Source organism: Meriones unguiculatus, chromosome 7 (genome assembly GCF_030254825.1).
Source record: "Meriones unguiculatus strain TT.TT164.6M chromosome 7, Bangor_MerUng_6.1, whole genome shotgun sequence".
NCBI lineage: Eukaryota > Metazoa > Chordata > Mammalia > Rodentia > Muridae > Meriones > Meriones unguiculatus.
In genome coordinates this window covers 41,697,445-41,708,920 of record NC_083355.1, presented here as the reverse complement: position 1 = coordinate 41,708,920, position 11,476 = coordinate 41,697,445, and the positions used below count along the sequence as shown (strand labels likewise).

Genomic DNA, 11,476 nt, shown 5'->3' with positions numbered 1-11,476 from the left:
TCAGCACTACTGCAGTGTAACACAATTTTATTACAAGTTAGTGTTTACTTCTATCATTTAGGGTAAGCAATGAAGGATTGCAGGTACGCCATAAAGGACACATTCTTTCATGCCAGAACCTGTGCTACCCTTTAGGCAGACAAGTCACACACAATCCAAGTTCAACAGAGCCCACAGCTAGTGTTTGTTAGCAGCTCCCAGTCTGACCTTCATCTGTGCTTTGTGCCTACTTCCTGGGGCTGCCTGTGATCAGAAAAACCCATCCTGCCAAAGGCCACTTTAGGATAGGACAGGGAAATCCCACAAAACCCCAAGCCACAAAGTCCAAGCAAAGAAGCTCAGATCACTTCAGTGTTAGTGTTTTCCTTAAACCAAGATGTTTTAAGTCAAGGAAGACAAATGCCCAACCTGGGACTTCTGCTACTGTGCTTTTCCAGCCCAACGACTAGATACCATTGAACAGCAGAGGACACGGATGTCAAAGCACCAAGTAGAGGCCAAAGGGGGTGTGGAGGTCAAGGAATAAACTGAAAATATGAGGACACGGATGTAAAAGCACCAAGCAGAGGCCAAAGGGGGTGTGGAGGTCAAGGAATAAACTGAAAATATGAGGACATGGATGTAAAAGCACCGAACAGGCCAATGGGGATGTAGAGGCAAAGGAACAAATGAAATATGCAGCAGGGAGCTGGGAATCTGGCTTCTCGGGGACAGCTGAGAAAATAGACTGGTGGCCTCATGCTGCAACATTCCAAAGTCTGTGGGAAAGACTCAAAGCCTAAACTCGGACAAAAATGGATTGTCATCTTATTTCCTGTGAGATCTGGAAGAACTAGTAGCTGCTGATCACCAAGGTGCCTGACTCAAGCATCTTAGAGCTATTTATACATTCAAGACTGTGATTAAGACAAAATGCTGATTGCTAAGTCACATTTCCCCTGCTCTATCACATCAAGTCAAGTCCCTGTGAGAGCCCAACCCTGGACCTGGCATCTGCCCGTAGGCTCTGAGAGGTGAGCTGTGTTTGGCAATCATAAGAGCAGTCAATGGATGCAGCTGACAACCCATGTTCCTTCCTGAGCACTGTTGATAGCCACACACTTGGTCAGCCTTGCAAACAGCTCCCTTCAGTGACTACATTCCTCTGGAAAGAGTCCAGTTAAGAGGGCCAAGCCCAATAGGGAGGGGAGGGGAGAATGGGGACCAAAGCCCAGAGGAATTCACAACCAGTCTAGACCTTGCTACCCCCATGGTCAAGTAACCCCCAAAAAATAATAATGGCCTTTCAAAGGCTTAAGTTGCCCTGGTTACTATGTATTTGGAGACTCATCACTAGGCAGAACCACCACCCAGAGCCAGCACATAAACCGAGATGTGATTGCCATAGGCTGGGCCACATCTGTGGGCACTGCTGGCAGCATGGGGCTCCAAGAGCTTGCTGTCCTTGGCTGATGGCTCCATGGCCTTCTGCTGCAGCTGGAGTTTCTGGCCTGCGTCACCGCTTTCGGCTTTATGGTTTGTGGGGACAGCGTGTCTTAGAGCTGAGCATACCCAAGTATGAGATGCAAACCAAACAATCCTGTTGCGTCTCAGTCAGTGATGTGACCCGACAATGTAGGGTGACGTCTGATCCCCATAGGACGTTACCAAAACCACAGTCTCAAACTGGGCATCCTTCTCTTGGTAGTCTTTGGGCTGGCTAGTCAAGCTGACTAGCCAAACCTGGTCAGTTTAGTTATTTTTTTTTTTTTCTTGAGACAAAGTCTCTCTATGTAGCCCTGGTTGGCCTCAAACTTGTGACCCTCCTGCCTTGGCCTTTGAGTGCTGGCATTACAGACTATGGCAGCCCACCTGGCTGTTAACTGCTTTATCCCTTCCCTCAGATTCTGCAAGAGGAGACTAGTGTCAGAAAAAACTGGGTCAAAGCAGAATAGAGTTTTCTGAATGCCAGTAATACAAAGTGCTTTAAAGATGGGACCTAGGGCATTGAAAAGGGTGGAGTATGTGTGTGGGAGTCTGCCTAGGTGGGGTCCTGGCATCCTGCAGGGGTTACAAATACTTAGTCCAAGGCTGTCCTTCATGAAACTAGAAACTAGTAATTTCTTAGATATTTTGTGTATGTGGCAGTACTGGGGATTGACTGAACCCAGGGCCTTACTCATGCTAGGTAAGTATTCTACTGAGCTATGTCACTAGCCCCCTTTTAAAATTTTTATATTGAGATAAGGCCTTGCTAAGTTATCCTGCCTCTGCCTCTCTATAGGTGGGATTATAGGTACGGCCACTATGCTAACATCTAGATTTAAAAACAAACAAAAAACCAGGTCCTACCTACGCTTGAACACTTTGGGGAAAAAAGAGGACTGTCCTTTCTTTTCAAAATTGGGTCCTAACAGCACCAGAAGCCTCCTTTCCCCTAGAACAAAGCTGTTGCTGTGGGCCTCAGCTGAGGAACTAAAGCTCTTCAGCATAAAAAAGGGGCCCTCAGCCAAGGGCCTGGGACTGTACTTGCCAGGAGCTGGGAAGTCAGCGTATTCACCCTAGAGCAGAAGTAGCTCCCTGTTGGCAGGAAGTGGGGTGGCATCTGGAAGTGCTGGGGGAGGAGGGCCAATGAGACAATGTGGCCTTTCCTCTCCCAGCCTCCCTGACCTCAGGCAGGCCTGTCAACTCTACATACTAGAGAAGGCTCCTAGCTAGCAGGAGCAGCACAGGGTGGCCAGTGGGGTGTGTACCACAGGGTGGCAGACAGGGCTTCTTGTGTCCTGACTTCCAAAGGATCTCATTAGTCTCGATGAGAGGACTGGTGGCCGAGCTGCCGGTCATCGTAAGTGCTATAGCGCTTGACATGAATGCGGCGGACACGGTCCCGAAGTTCAAAGGTATCCTCATCTTCACTGGGGGAGGCTTGGCTGCGGCTTCGGCTTGTAGCCTCAAGCAAGGAATTGTCAGGGACCCGAGGGGTCTCGTAGAGTAGGACATTGAGTGTCTCCTCATAGATACGGGCCTCCGGGAATTCCACCTGGGGAGAAGGGGACAAGATGGAGTAAGGTTACATTTAGTGCGGAAACATGTCAAGGCTCTTCACCTTGCCTCTTCCATGAAGCTTCCTAACTTAGAAGTCATGTGGCTGCCTGGCTAGCAAGGGAAGCATGAGGGAACATAAGAATACAGACTAACACCCCATGTATCCCTCAGTACCTTACAACTGAAGACTAGTACACATGGGTATGTCCAGGACAAACAACTCCATGGGCTAGGTGCCAGGTGTTGGGCCTGAGCTTTCTGGGCTGCACTTTCTATATCTGTAAAGTGATGTCAATGGCTATCTTTTGTTTGTTTTGTTTTTTTGTGCCAGGGTCTCTTTACATAAGCCCAAGCTGCCCCACACTCAGAATCCTCCAACTACCTCAGCCTTCTGAGCACTGAGATTCCAGGTACACCCACCACGCTGAGCTAACATCTCGAGAGTTATCAACATAGTAAGAAAGACATTCTTTAGCCCAGGAATAGCTGGGCTAAACAACCAAATACATAATAAAAAGCAGTTGATTAGCCGGGCTGGGTGGTGCCCATCTGTAATCCCTCCTACCTGGGAGGCTGGAGAGTTTGAAGCTGGAATACCTAGTGAAATCCTGTCTCAAGAAAGGGATGGAGGGAGCAGAGAGCTAGCTCAGCTGGTATAAGTGCTTGCCACAATCCACCAACCCTGACAGCTTGAGTTCAGTCCCAGGACCCAAAGGAGAGAACTCCAAGCTGTCCTGTCTTACACCCACCCACACAAATAGATGTGGTCCGAAAGAAGCAGATCTGATAAGCAGTGTCACTGCTCTTCTGACCTCAAAGGGCCACCCCTAGGATCAGTGGAGAGGAAAGAGAAGTTATCAAGATCCCAGAATTCTAGCAAATCTGTCACACTGAGCTGCTGCGCCTCCACCTCAGGTGGAAAGAATGGCTCCAGCTGGGCCTGTTGTGTAGCTGGGGTGTGAGGGGTTAGGAGCGCACACAGAAGGAAGGGAGGACCAAGGGAGACAGGCCCTGCCACCTCTGCTGCTGCTGGGCCCTGAATCCTGACTCCCCTGCCACAGCCCCTTAGCTAACTGCCTGTCTCCTCCCTCCCCTGTCCCTATACCCACTGCCCAAGATTGCCACCTCAAATAAGCTGCCTTTTGGACAACCCCCAGCAGCCCACTCAGCCTGAAGCAAATTTCTCAGATAATCTGCCTGGCATTCCACCCAGTAAAACCCTGCTGTGGCCAAGTATATGCTGGAGCGAGGGCACCTGCTGGCATCTGCAGACAGGGACAATCTGAGTCTACGCAAATCCTCTGGTCAAGTAGTTCACACAGCTGGTTATGCCTGTAATCCTAGCTCTAGTGGGCTGAGGCAGGAGGAATGCTGTGTGCTTGTGGCCAGCCTGGCTTATGTAGCAAACTCCTGCCTGAGCCTCAGAAACCCTGTTTCAAAAAGAAAAACTAGAAGGTGCCTTGTGTTCACCTGGCACTGTGATGTCACCCAGGCGCTCAGGAAGCCGGCTGACCACGAGCACCATGCTCGCCTGGCTGCAAGAGCAGTGTTTCAGCAGGAAGCCACACCACAGTTTCTCCTCTGAGTCGCACCTTTCCATGTATTGGCTATACTCAGATTCTCATTCTCATGTCTGCAAGAGGGGAAACTGAGACCAATGTGTTCGAGGGGGTTCCCCGAAGTCAGACACCTGAGAAGTGGCGGGACCAGAACCCGAGTTATGACAACTTCAAAGACCTGGTCCTTCCACAGTGCCATAAAGTTCCTTGCGGGTCAGTAGGTTTCTTTCTTGGCAGCTGGTAACAGTTTCTGGCCATCCTCCAACCCCTTTGTTCTTTCTCTGTCCTATCACGTTTGGGAGGACATGTGGCCCTTCTGTTGCTGCGGGAACAGTGCACTGGGGCAGCACCAGTTCTCCACCCTGGCATCTGTGTGATGTGTCCCCTGACAGAGGAGAACCCGTACATGCCTTGGTCTGCTTCTTCTCTGTGGCATACACGATGGAGGTGCAGCACACCTCTGCCAGCTTTCGACCCTGGCCATAGAAAGACCAGCAGCAGATCTCGTCGCCAATGACGTCCTTGATGAAGAGCACACGACCGTTGAAGCGCAGGGACAGCTTGTCAAACAGTTCAATGTTTTTCAGCAGGTGATCGTCAGAGTTGCTGAAAAACCACAAGGCCAGCAGGCCTGGAATGAGGGTCCAGCACAGGGGATTTTGCACTCCCTGGCCCTAGAGTGCTGAAATGAAGCCAAGGCAGAGCGATGGCCAGGAGGCAGAGAACACCCTGTGGGACTGGGGACCGTGAGGGAAAGGGGTGGAGCTGGCTCTCAGTTCCAGCAGAGAGCATCGAGGGAAAGAAGTGACCCCTTCTTAAGCCTGGAAGGAAAAGTCCCTCACTGCTACTTCAGCAGTGTTCCATCTTTGCCATGGGGTGATGCAGTGTCCACAGGGGACAGCCACCCGGGTCTGCCTAACCAGGGCCTGTTAGGAGGGCACAGTGAGAAGCACAGGCTTCAGGAGGGCTCAGCTCATGCTTCCTAGCACTCCTTTTCACCTACTAAGACAACAGGGATAGAAATCCCTGGCATGCTCCTCATATGACACAGGCATGTTTTACGTTTTAACACCCACATTCCAACCAGGCTCTGACAAATATGCCTCTCCCCTGACTTCCCTTCAGCATCCCTGTCCATCGTCCCCAGCAAAGGTGGTTCCAAAGCCCATGCTGTGTGTGTCGAGAAGCTGTGACGTGCCCGCTGCCCAGCACCCGCGCCGGCTGCTCAGCCCTTTAGCTGCTTCTGTCGCCCTCCCAGGGCCCCGGCACAGATGCCTGCCATACCTGGTGTATGAGTACTTGTTATTGCTCCTGTTGTACAGCAGCTTCACCACAGGCTGTGAGGGGAGAAAGAGTAAGGGCTAGACCAGGAGCCTGGTGTCCCCAGGCCAAGGCCCTCGGCGTGCTCAGTACCTTGGTGGAGGATTCAATGAGCCTGTCCTCCTCCCTCAGGGACGTGATGATGGGGATGTTGCACACGGGCTGGTAGGCATCCTTCTTGTCCTGGGCAACACACAGAGCACAAAGCCACCTTTAGGATTTTGCACAGGCCTTCTGCCCCAGTCACCCCTGCCTCGTAAGGAGGTACCATGACATTCTTGGTGAGACAGTCCCAGCCAGTAAGGAGCTCTCCACTGCCAGAAACCCAAAGCTCAGACATCTAGGCAAATGAACTAGATGCACAGCCTGCCTGTGCTGCCAGGCGTCACTCCCTAGCAGTAGTTTGCTGGGCCTGGGAGCTCCCCATTGTTCTGAATGGGTCTGGACTCATCAACCTCCTTTCCAACAGGAGCCAAGCCTCATGTCCCCAGAGGGACAACTCCCGACCTCATCAAACTACCCAAGTCCTCCCGTACCTGTAGGGCAGTCTGGCACATGTTTACCAGTCCTTGAATGAGGTAATATTTTGCTTCAGCCATCAACTCCTGGATTTCTTGCCGGTTTTGAGGGAGGGTGATGGTGTCATCTCGGAGGTAATTCAGGATGGTGCCAAAGTGCTTTCCACATCGGTCTATGAGGATCCAGCCTAGGGATTTAGAGGGAGCCCACAGGATTACCCTTTGCCTCCAGCTGTATCCAGCGCAGGCAAAGGCCATCTGAGAGAGGCAGGCAGCAAGACACCAGAAAAGGAACTATATGGGCAGAGTCCAGAGGCCAGGCCAGGGGTGACCAGAAGACTCTAGGCCTCAGGTCTATGCTGCTCTTGCCTGTCCTAAGTCCAGGAATTGCTGTGCACCTGAGAAAAACACAGCTCTTCAGGACTCTGGAGGATTGGATGTATAAGCTTGAGGGTACTCAGCCCACCCTGGCAATACAGAAACAGCCAGTCTCTGCTTACCTCTGCCCACTGCCAGGCTCTCCTGTGCTTGTGTCAATCTTATCCTATCTGGATACGTACTCATACATCAGCTTTTATTTGTTTGTTTGTTTGAGACAGGGTTTCTCCATATAGCCTTGGCTGTCCTGAACTTGCTTTGTGCCATCATTTTGGGATTCAAAGGTTTCATGTAGCCCAGGCTGGCCTCACGCTCACTATGTAATGGAGGCTGGCTTCAAATTTTTGACCTCCCTGTTCTCACCTCCACATGCTAGGTTTACAACGTGTCCTGCCACACCCAACCTGAATATTGTTCAAGTATGGACTTTTTCCTCGGGAGGATACATAAGCATACAAATTCTCTCAATGTACAATTTCAAGGAATTCTAAAGCTCGAAGACTTGTATGAAGTGAAGAGGAAAACATGCAGATTCTAGATCTGACAGGCTTAAGCTCTGCCCTGAAGTCATCTCAGGATGCCCCCTTCCTCCCCTCCCTTGCCAGCATGCCCGGATGTAACCGCTCACCTTCTTTGTCGGTCAGCACCTCCATGCGCCCACTGAACATGGCCTTGAGCATAGTGTCATGGCGGGTGAGGGCCCGCACTGTTGTGTAGTACAGGGAGCCGCCCACATTGAGCTGCACGTACTTGTTGCCCAGCCCACCTCCCTTGAAACCACTTATCTTGGGCTTGGCCCCTGAGGCTGGGCACAGACAGGTGTCCCCTGACATCTCCTGCTGCAGGTAGATCACCACACGGCAGGAGGTTGGCTTGGAAGGCTCTGCCGTGGTGGAAGTGGTCACAAATGAGCGGCCCGCAGAGGCCAGGGCCTCATACTCTCAGTGCTGTAAGCAAGAGGCACAGAGAACATTGAAGTCAGCAGAGAAGAGGCCACAAAGGAAGAGGGACAGCAGTAGGAACTCTGACACAGTTTACTTCCTAGATAAGCCCGTGTACTCCCAAGCAGAGGCTAAGTTCCTGGTGTGCTGGTTAGTTTTTTGTCAACTTGACACAAGCTAAAGTCATCTGTGAAGAGAACCTTGATTGAGAAAATGCCTCCATGACACTGGCCTGGAGTGGGGTCATTTCCCTGATTAATGATTGATGGGAGGCGGGTGGTGCCATCTCTGGGAAGGTGGTCCTGAGTAGTAGAAGAAAGAAGGCTGGGCAAGCTAGTTATGGCCAGCTTTCCTCTGTGGCCTTGGCTTCAGTGCCTACACTCAGGTTCCTGTCACCAGGTTCCTTCCCCTATGTCCTTCAGTGAAGACTCTGGGACGTGTAAGCCAAATAAACTCTTTCCTCCCCAAGTTGCTTTTGGCCACAGTGTTTGATCATGGCAGTAGAAAGCAAGAAGGACACTGGGCAACAGAAGAATGGCCCCCGTGCTGTTCTCAGAACATCAGGAGCCAGATCTAGGAGTGTGGCCTCCCTGCTCATCTCACCAGCTCCTCCAGGCTCAGCTCGGCTTCAGGTTGCAAGGAAAACTCTTAGCTCTAGCTAAGAACTGGATGAATAGGTTGCCCTGGGATCTACCACACTGACTTCAGAAAATGTTCTCCCAAGATTCCCAGGATTCCAGACTTCTAGACTAACTGAATTGGAATCTAGCCTGCCTAGGAGTTTCCCAGGAGCCACATGGACAGGATGCGTTTCCTGTCTCAGGGGTAGCCTGCTCCAGGACTCAGGTTAACACCAGCCAAAGAAAGTCTGGTTCCAGGAAGGAAAATGAGTGTGGTTCTAAGAGAGCTCAGGGAGGGCTGGCTTTGGAGAGGCTAGCCAGGGTGCTCAGTAAGGGGTCACGTGAGCTTCCACAGGTTTCCTGACCTTCCCCTTTCTTGGCACCAGCCTTGCCCCAAGTTCCTGTAATTGTCACCATTTTTCAAGGCAGAACACAGGATGGCTATTTTGCTGCTTTTTCCTGAGAGCGCTATCTCTCTTTTCTTCCTCCCCACCAAGAATGGGGAGAACAGACATGATGATGACTCTAAAAATGACTAACAGTTCAGTGACCTGTGACATGATTAAAGGAAAAGTTGGTTTGGCCTCCTGGTTTGCATTCTGTTTTTGTTTTGTTTTGTTTTTTTGAGACAGGATTTCTCTATGTAGTTCTGGCTGTCCTGGAACTGGAACTCACTCTAGACCAGGCTAGCCTTGAACCCAGAGATCCGACTGCCTCTGCTTCCCAGAGTGCTTAGATCAAGGTCTCATTCTGTTTTTGTTGATGCTCCTTATGTTCTAAATTCTAAAATTACAAATTGAAAGAGGTCGGAATACTAGATCCTAGCTAGGCAGTAGTGGAATACTGACACACACTTTTAATCTCAGCACTTGGACTTTCCGGATTATGTAAAGAGACCCTGTCTCAAACAAAAACAAAAAACACAGACTAGAAGACAGACTATTAAAAAAGGAACAAAGAAGCAGGCAGTTACACAGGTGATCAGTGTAACTCAGAATACAAGAATGATAGGAGAATTATCAGGTCGAAGTTTTGCCCAAGAGAAGATGACATTTCAGCTGAGGTCTGAAAAGTATATTCTAGACAGCAAGAGCAAAGCTCCTGTTTAAACAAGTTTTAGAGGCTGAAGAGATGGCTCGGTGGGTAAGAACGTGTGTGCCTCTTGCAGAAGACACAGGTACAGTTCCCAGCAGTCACATCAATAGGCTTGCAATAATCTCTAACTCCTATTTCAGGGGTCCTCCCCCTTCTGGGCTTTGCTGCCGCTGCATGCACATGGGTACACTCAGGCACACACACGTACACTTAAACAAAATTTTAAAAATAACAAATAAAAGTTTTATGGCTCTGGAGAGATGGTTCAGCAGTTAGGAACACTGGCTGGCTGCTCTTCCAGAGGACCGAGGTTCAAAGATCGAATTTCTAGATTAGCCCTCTTCTGGTCTAAGGGCACCAGGCACACACGTGGTGCACAGACACACATGCAGACAAAACTACCACACACATTCATTGCTAAAAAGGACAAGTTTTGGGAAAAGTAGTGACATAGTGGCTGCTATGCAGGTAGAAGGGGGAAGGTGGTCTGATAAAAGCCAGACAGTTAAGATCTGGGTTATCCGTGATTTGCGATACACTTTCGGAACTGACTGGAAGGCTTTAAGGAGGGGAGTGATGTGATCTGATTTATTTACAGTTTCCAAGTACACCTTGATGCTGTGTAGGACTGGCTGCAAAAGTACATGAAAGGAAGTGGGAAGAGCAGAGGAAGGAGTGGGCCAGGCAAGAGACCACAGAAGCAATTCTGGAGACAGAAGTAAACAAAAAAACACCAAAGTGGAACCAACCTCTTTAAATCCCAGAACACTGAGCGGCTTCCTGTTAGCCCTCATGTCTTACAGGTGAAACCCAGAACGATGGTCCTCAAGCATGAATGGCATATTTTTAAGTATTCAATATATATCAGCTTGTTAAGACTACAACTGTCCCTGAAAAGATTTAGGTATGTCCCTGGACTGGGTGGTAGTAGGGGTCCGGGGGGAGGGGTGCTAAGTAGCATATCCTTTTGGTGGCTTCTTATCTGCTTCAGTGGTGGAATATGGATGAAATGAGCCCCAGGAGACTGACAGTAAGTAACACTAGAATGGTAGAATGGTGAGCAATTGTCTAACCTCAAAGAAAAAAAAATCAACTCCTTAACAAGTTTTAGCAAGTTCCTCACATAGTTTGTATCCACCCTTATTTCCCTAGAATCAAGGAGGCACACGTTCTGCCAAATCAAAGAAACTCAACGACTAGACTTGCCAAGTGAGGAAGTCAAATCCGGAGCTAATCTATTCTTTTCCTACAATGCAGCCACTTTGAGTCCTAGATGACGTCAGTCCAGATTCCATCCAGTCCAATAAGTTCCAAGAGTCCAGAGGCAGGTGACGCCCTAGAAAGAAATTTCTGAGGATGAAGTTTCCACTGCTCTTCCCTCTGGACTTCGCCTGTGGATAGTAGGGTAACCCTGGGGCGGGGGACATACATGGATTCTAAGAGAACCTAGTGAGAAGCCAAGCAGAACAAAAGGCAAACGATCGCAGTAGGGTAAAGATTTGGGATCCTAAAGGAAGGACACGAGGAACGGCGAGGGGGTGGGAAGACTGATTTGGGCTAGAAACGCCAGCAATCGTGGGAGCGACGCTTAGGCTTCCCCAAAGGGCGCCCTGTGCAAACGGAAAAACATCCCACCCCTCTCGTGGCAGTGCAGGCTGCTCTCCCGCCACACCCCTCCTCTTCTGAGATAGAGATCCGCGGCGCCTCCCATCCCCAAGGGACCTGGACTCCATCCCCACGCGCTGTCCCATGCTTCTGCCCAGGACTCGGCAGCGCCTGTCCTTCCCCGGTGCACCGCACGTCCGGCTCTCACCGTCCGCGGGGGCGCTTCTCCTCTCAGCCGACAGGCAAACGGACTCCGTGCCTCCTCTGGCCTGTGGCTGCCTGCAATCTCGGCTGTGAGCTCATATCCTGCGCCGGCCAACTCCGGAGCTACAGCCTAGCCCTGCGGCTCGGGAAACAGACTACAAGACCCGGCATGCACAGCGCGCGAACAGGCCGTGGGGTCGCAAGCCCGCTGG

At 50.5% G+C, this 11,476-nt stretch overlaps 1 protein-coding gene across 3 annotated transcripts; it reads right to left on the bottom strand.

Annotated features, from left to right (window-relative positions):
* Nucleotides 1-10: 10 nt before the first annotated feature.
* On the bottom strand, nt 11-11,461 carry Tnfaip1 (TNF alpha induced protein 1). Of its 3 annotated transcripts, XM_060387198.1 has the most exons (8): nt 11,269-11,461; nt 10,662-10,791; nt 7,428-7,746; nt 6,440-6,609; nt 5,997-6,086; nt 5,868-5,920; nt 4,994-5,189; nt 11-3,019 (listed from the first exon to the last, which is right to left on the bottom strand). In XM_060387198.1, the coding sequence occupies exons 3-8, from the start codon at nt 7,630-7,632 to the stop codon at nt 2,783-2,785; spliced, it is 951 nt and encodes a 316-aa protein (XP_060243181.1). In that variant the 5' UTR covers nt 7,633-7,746; nt 10,662-10,791; nt 11,269-11,461; the 3' UTR covers nt 11-2,782. The 3 variants fall into 3 exon arrangements, with proteins under 3 accessions (XP_060243181.1, XP_060243182.1, XP_021495446.1); XM_060387199.1 differs by lacking the exon at nt 10,662-10,791 and having other exon boundaries at nt 11,178-11,461; XM_021639771.2 differs by lacking the exon at nt 10,662-10,791.
* Between the last annotated feature and the right edge of the window lie 15 nt (nt 11,462-11,476).

Coding starts and splice junctions, on each gene's coding strand:
- Tnfaip1 (XM_060387199.1), bottom strand. CDS start 7,632: ATGTCAGGGGACACCTGTCTGTGCCCAGCCTCAGGGGCCAAGCCCAAG. Junction 6,610..7,427: donor GGTGCTGACCGACAAAGAAG/GTGAGCGGTTAC, acceptor CTAAATCCCTAG/GCTGGATCCTCATAGACCGA. Junction 5,190..5,867: donor AACAAGTACTCATACACCAG/GTATGGCAGGCA, acceptor GTGGTTTTTCAG/CAACTCTGACGATCACCTGC.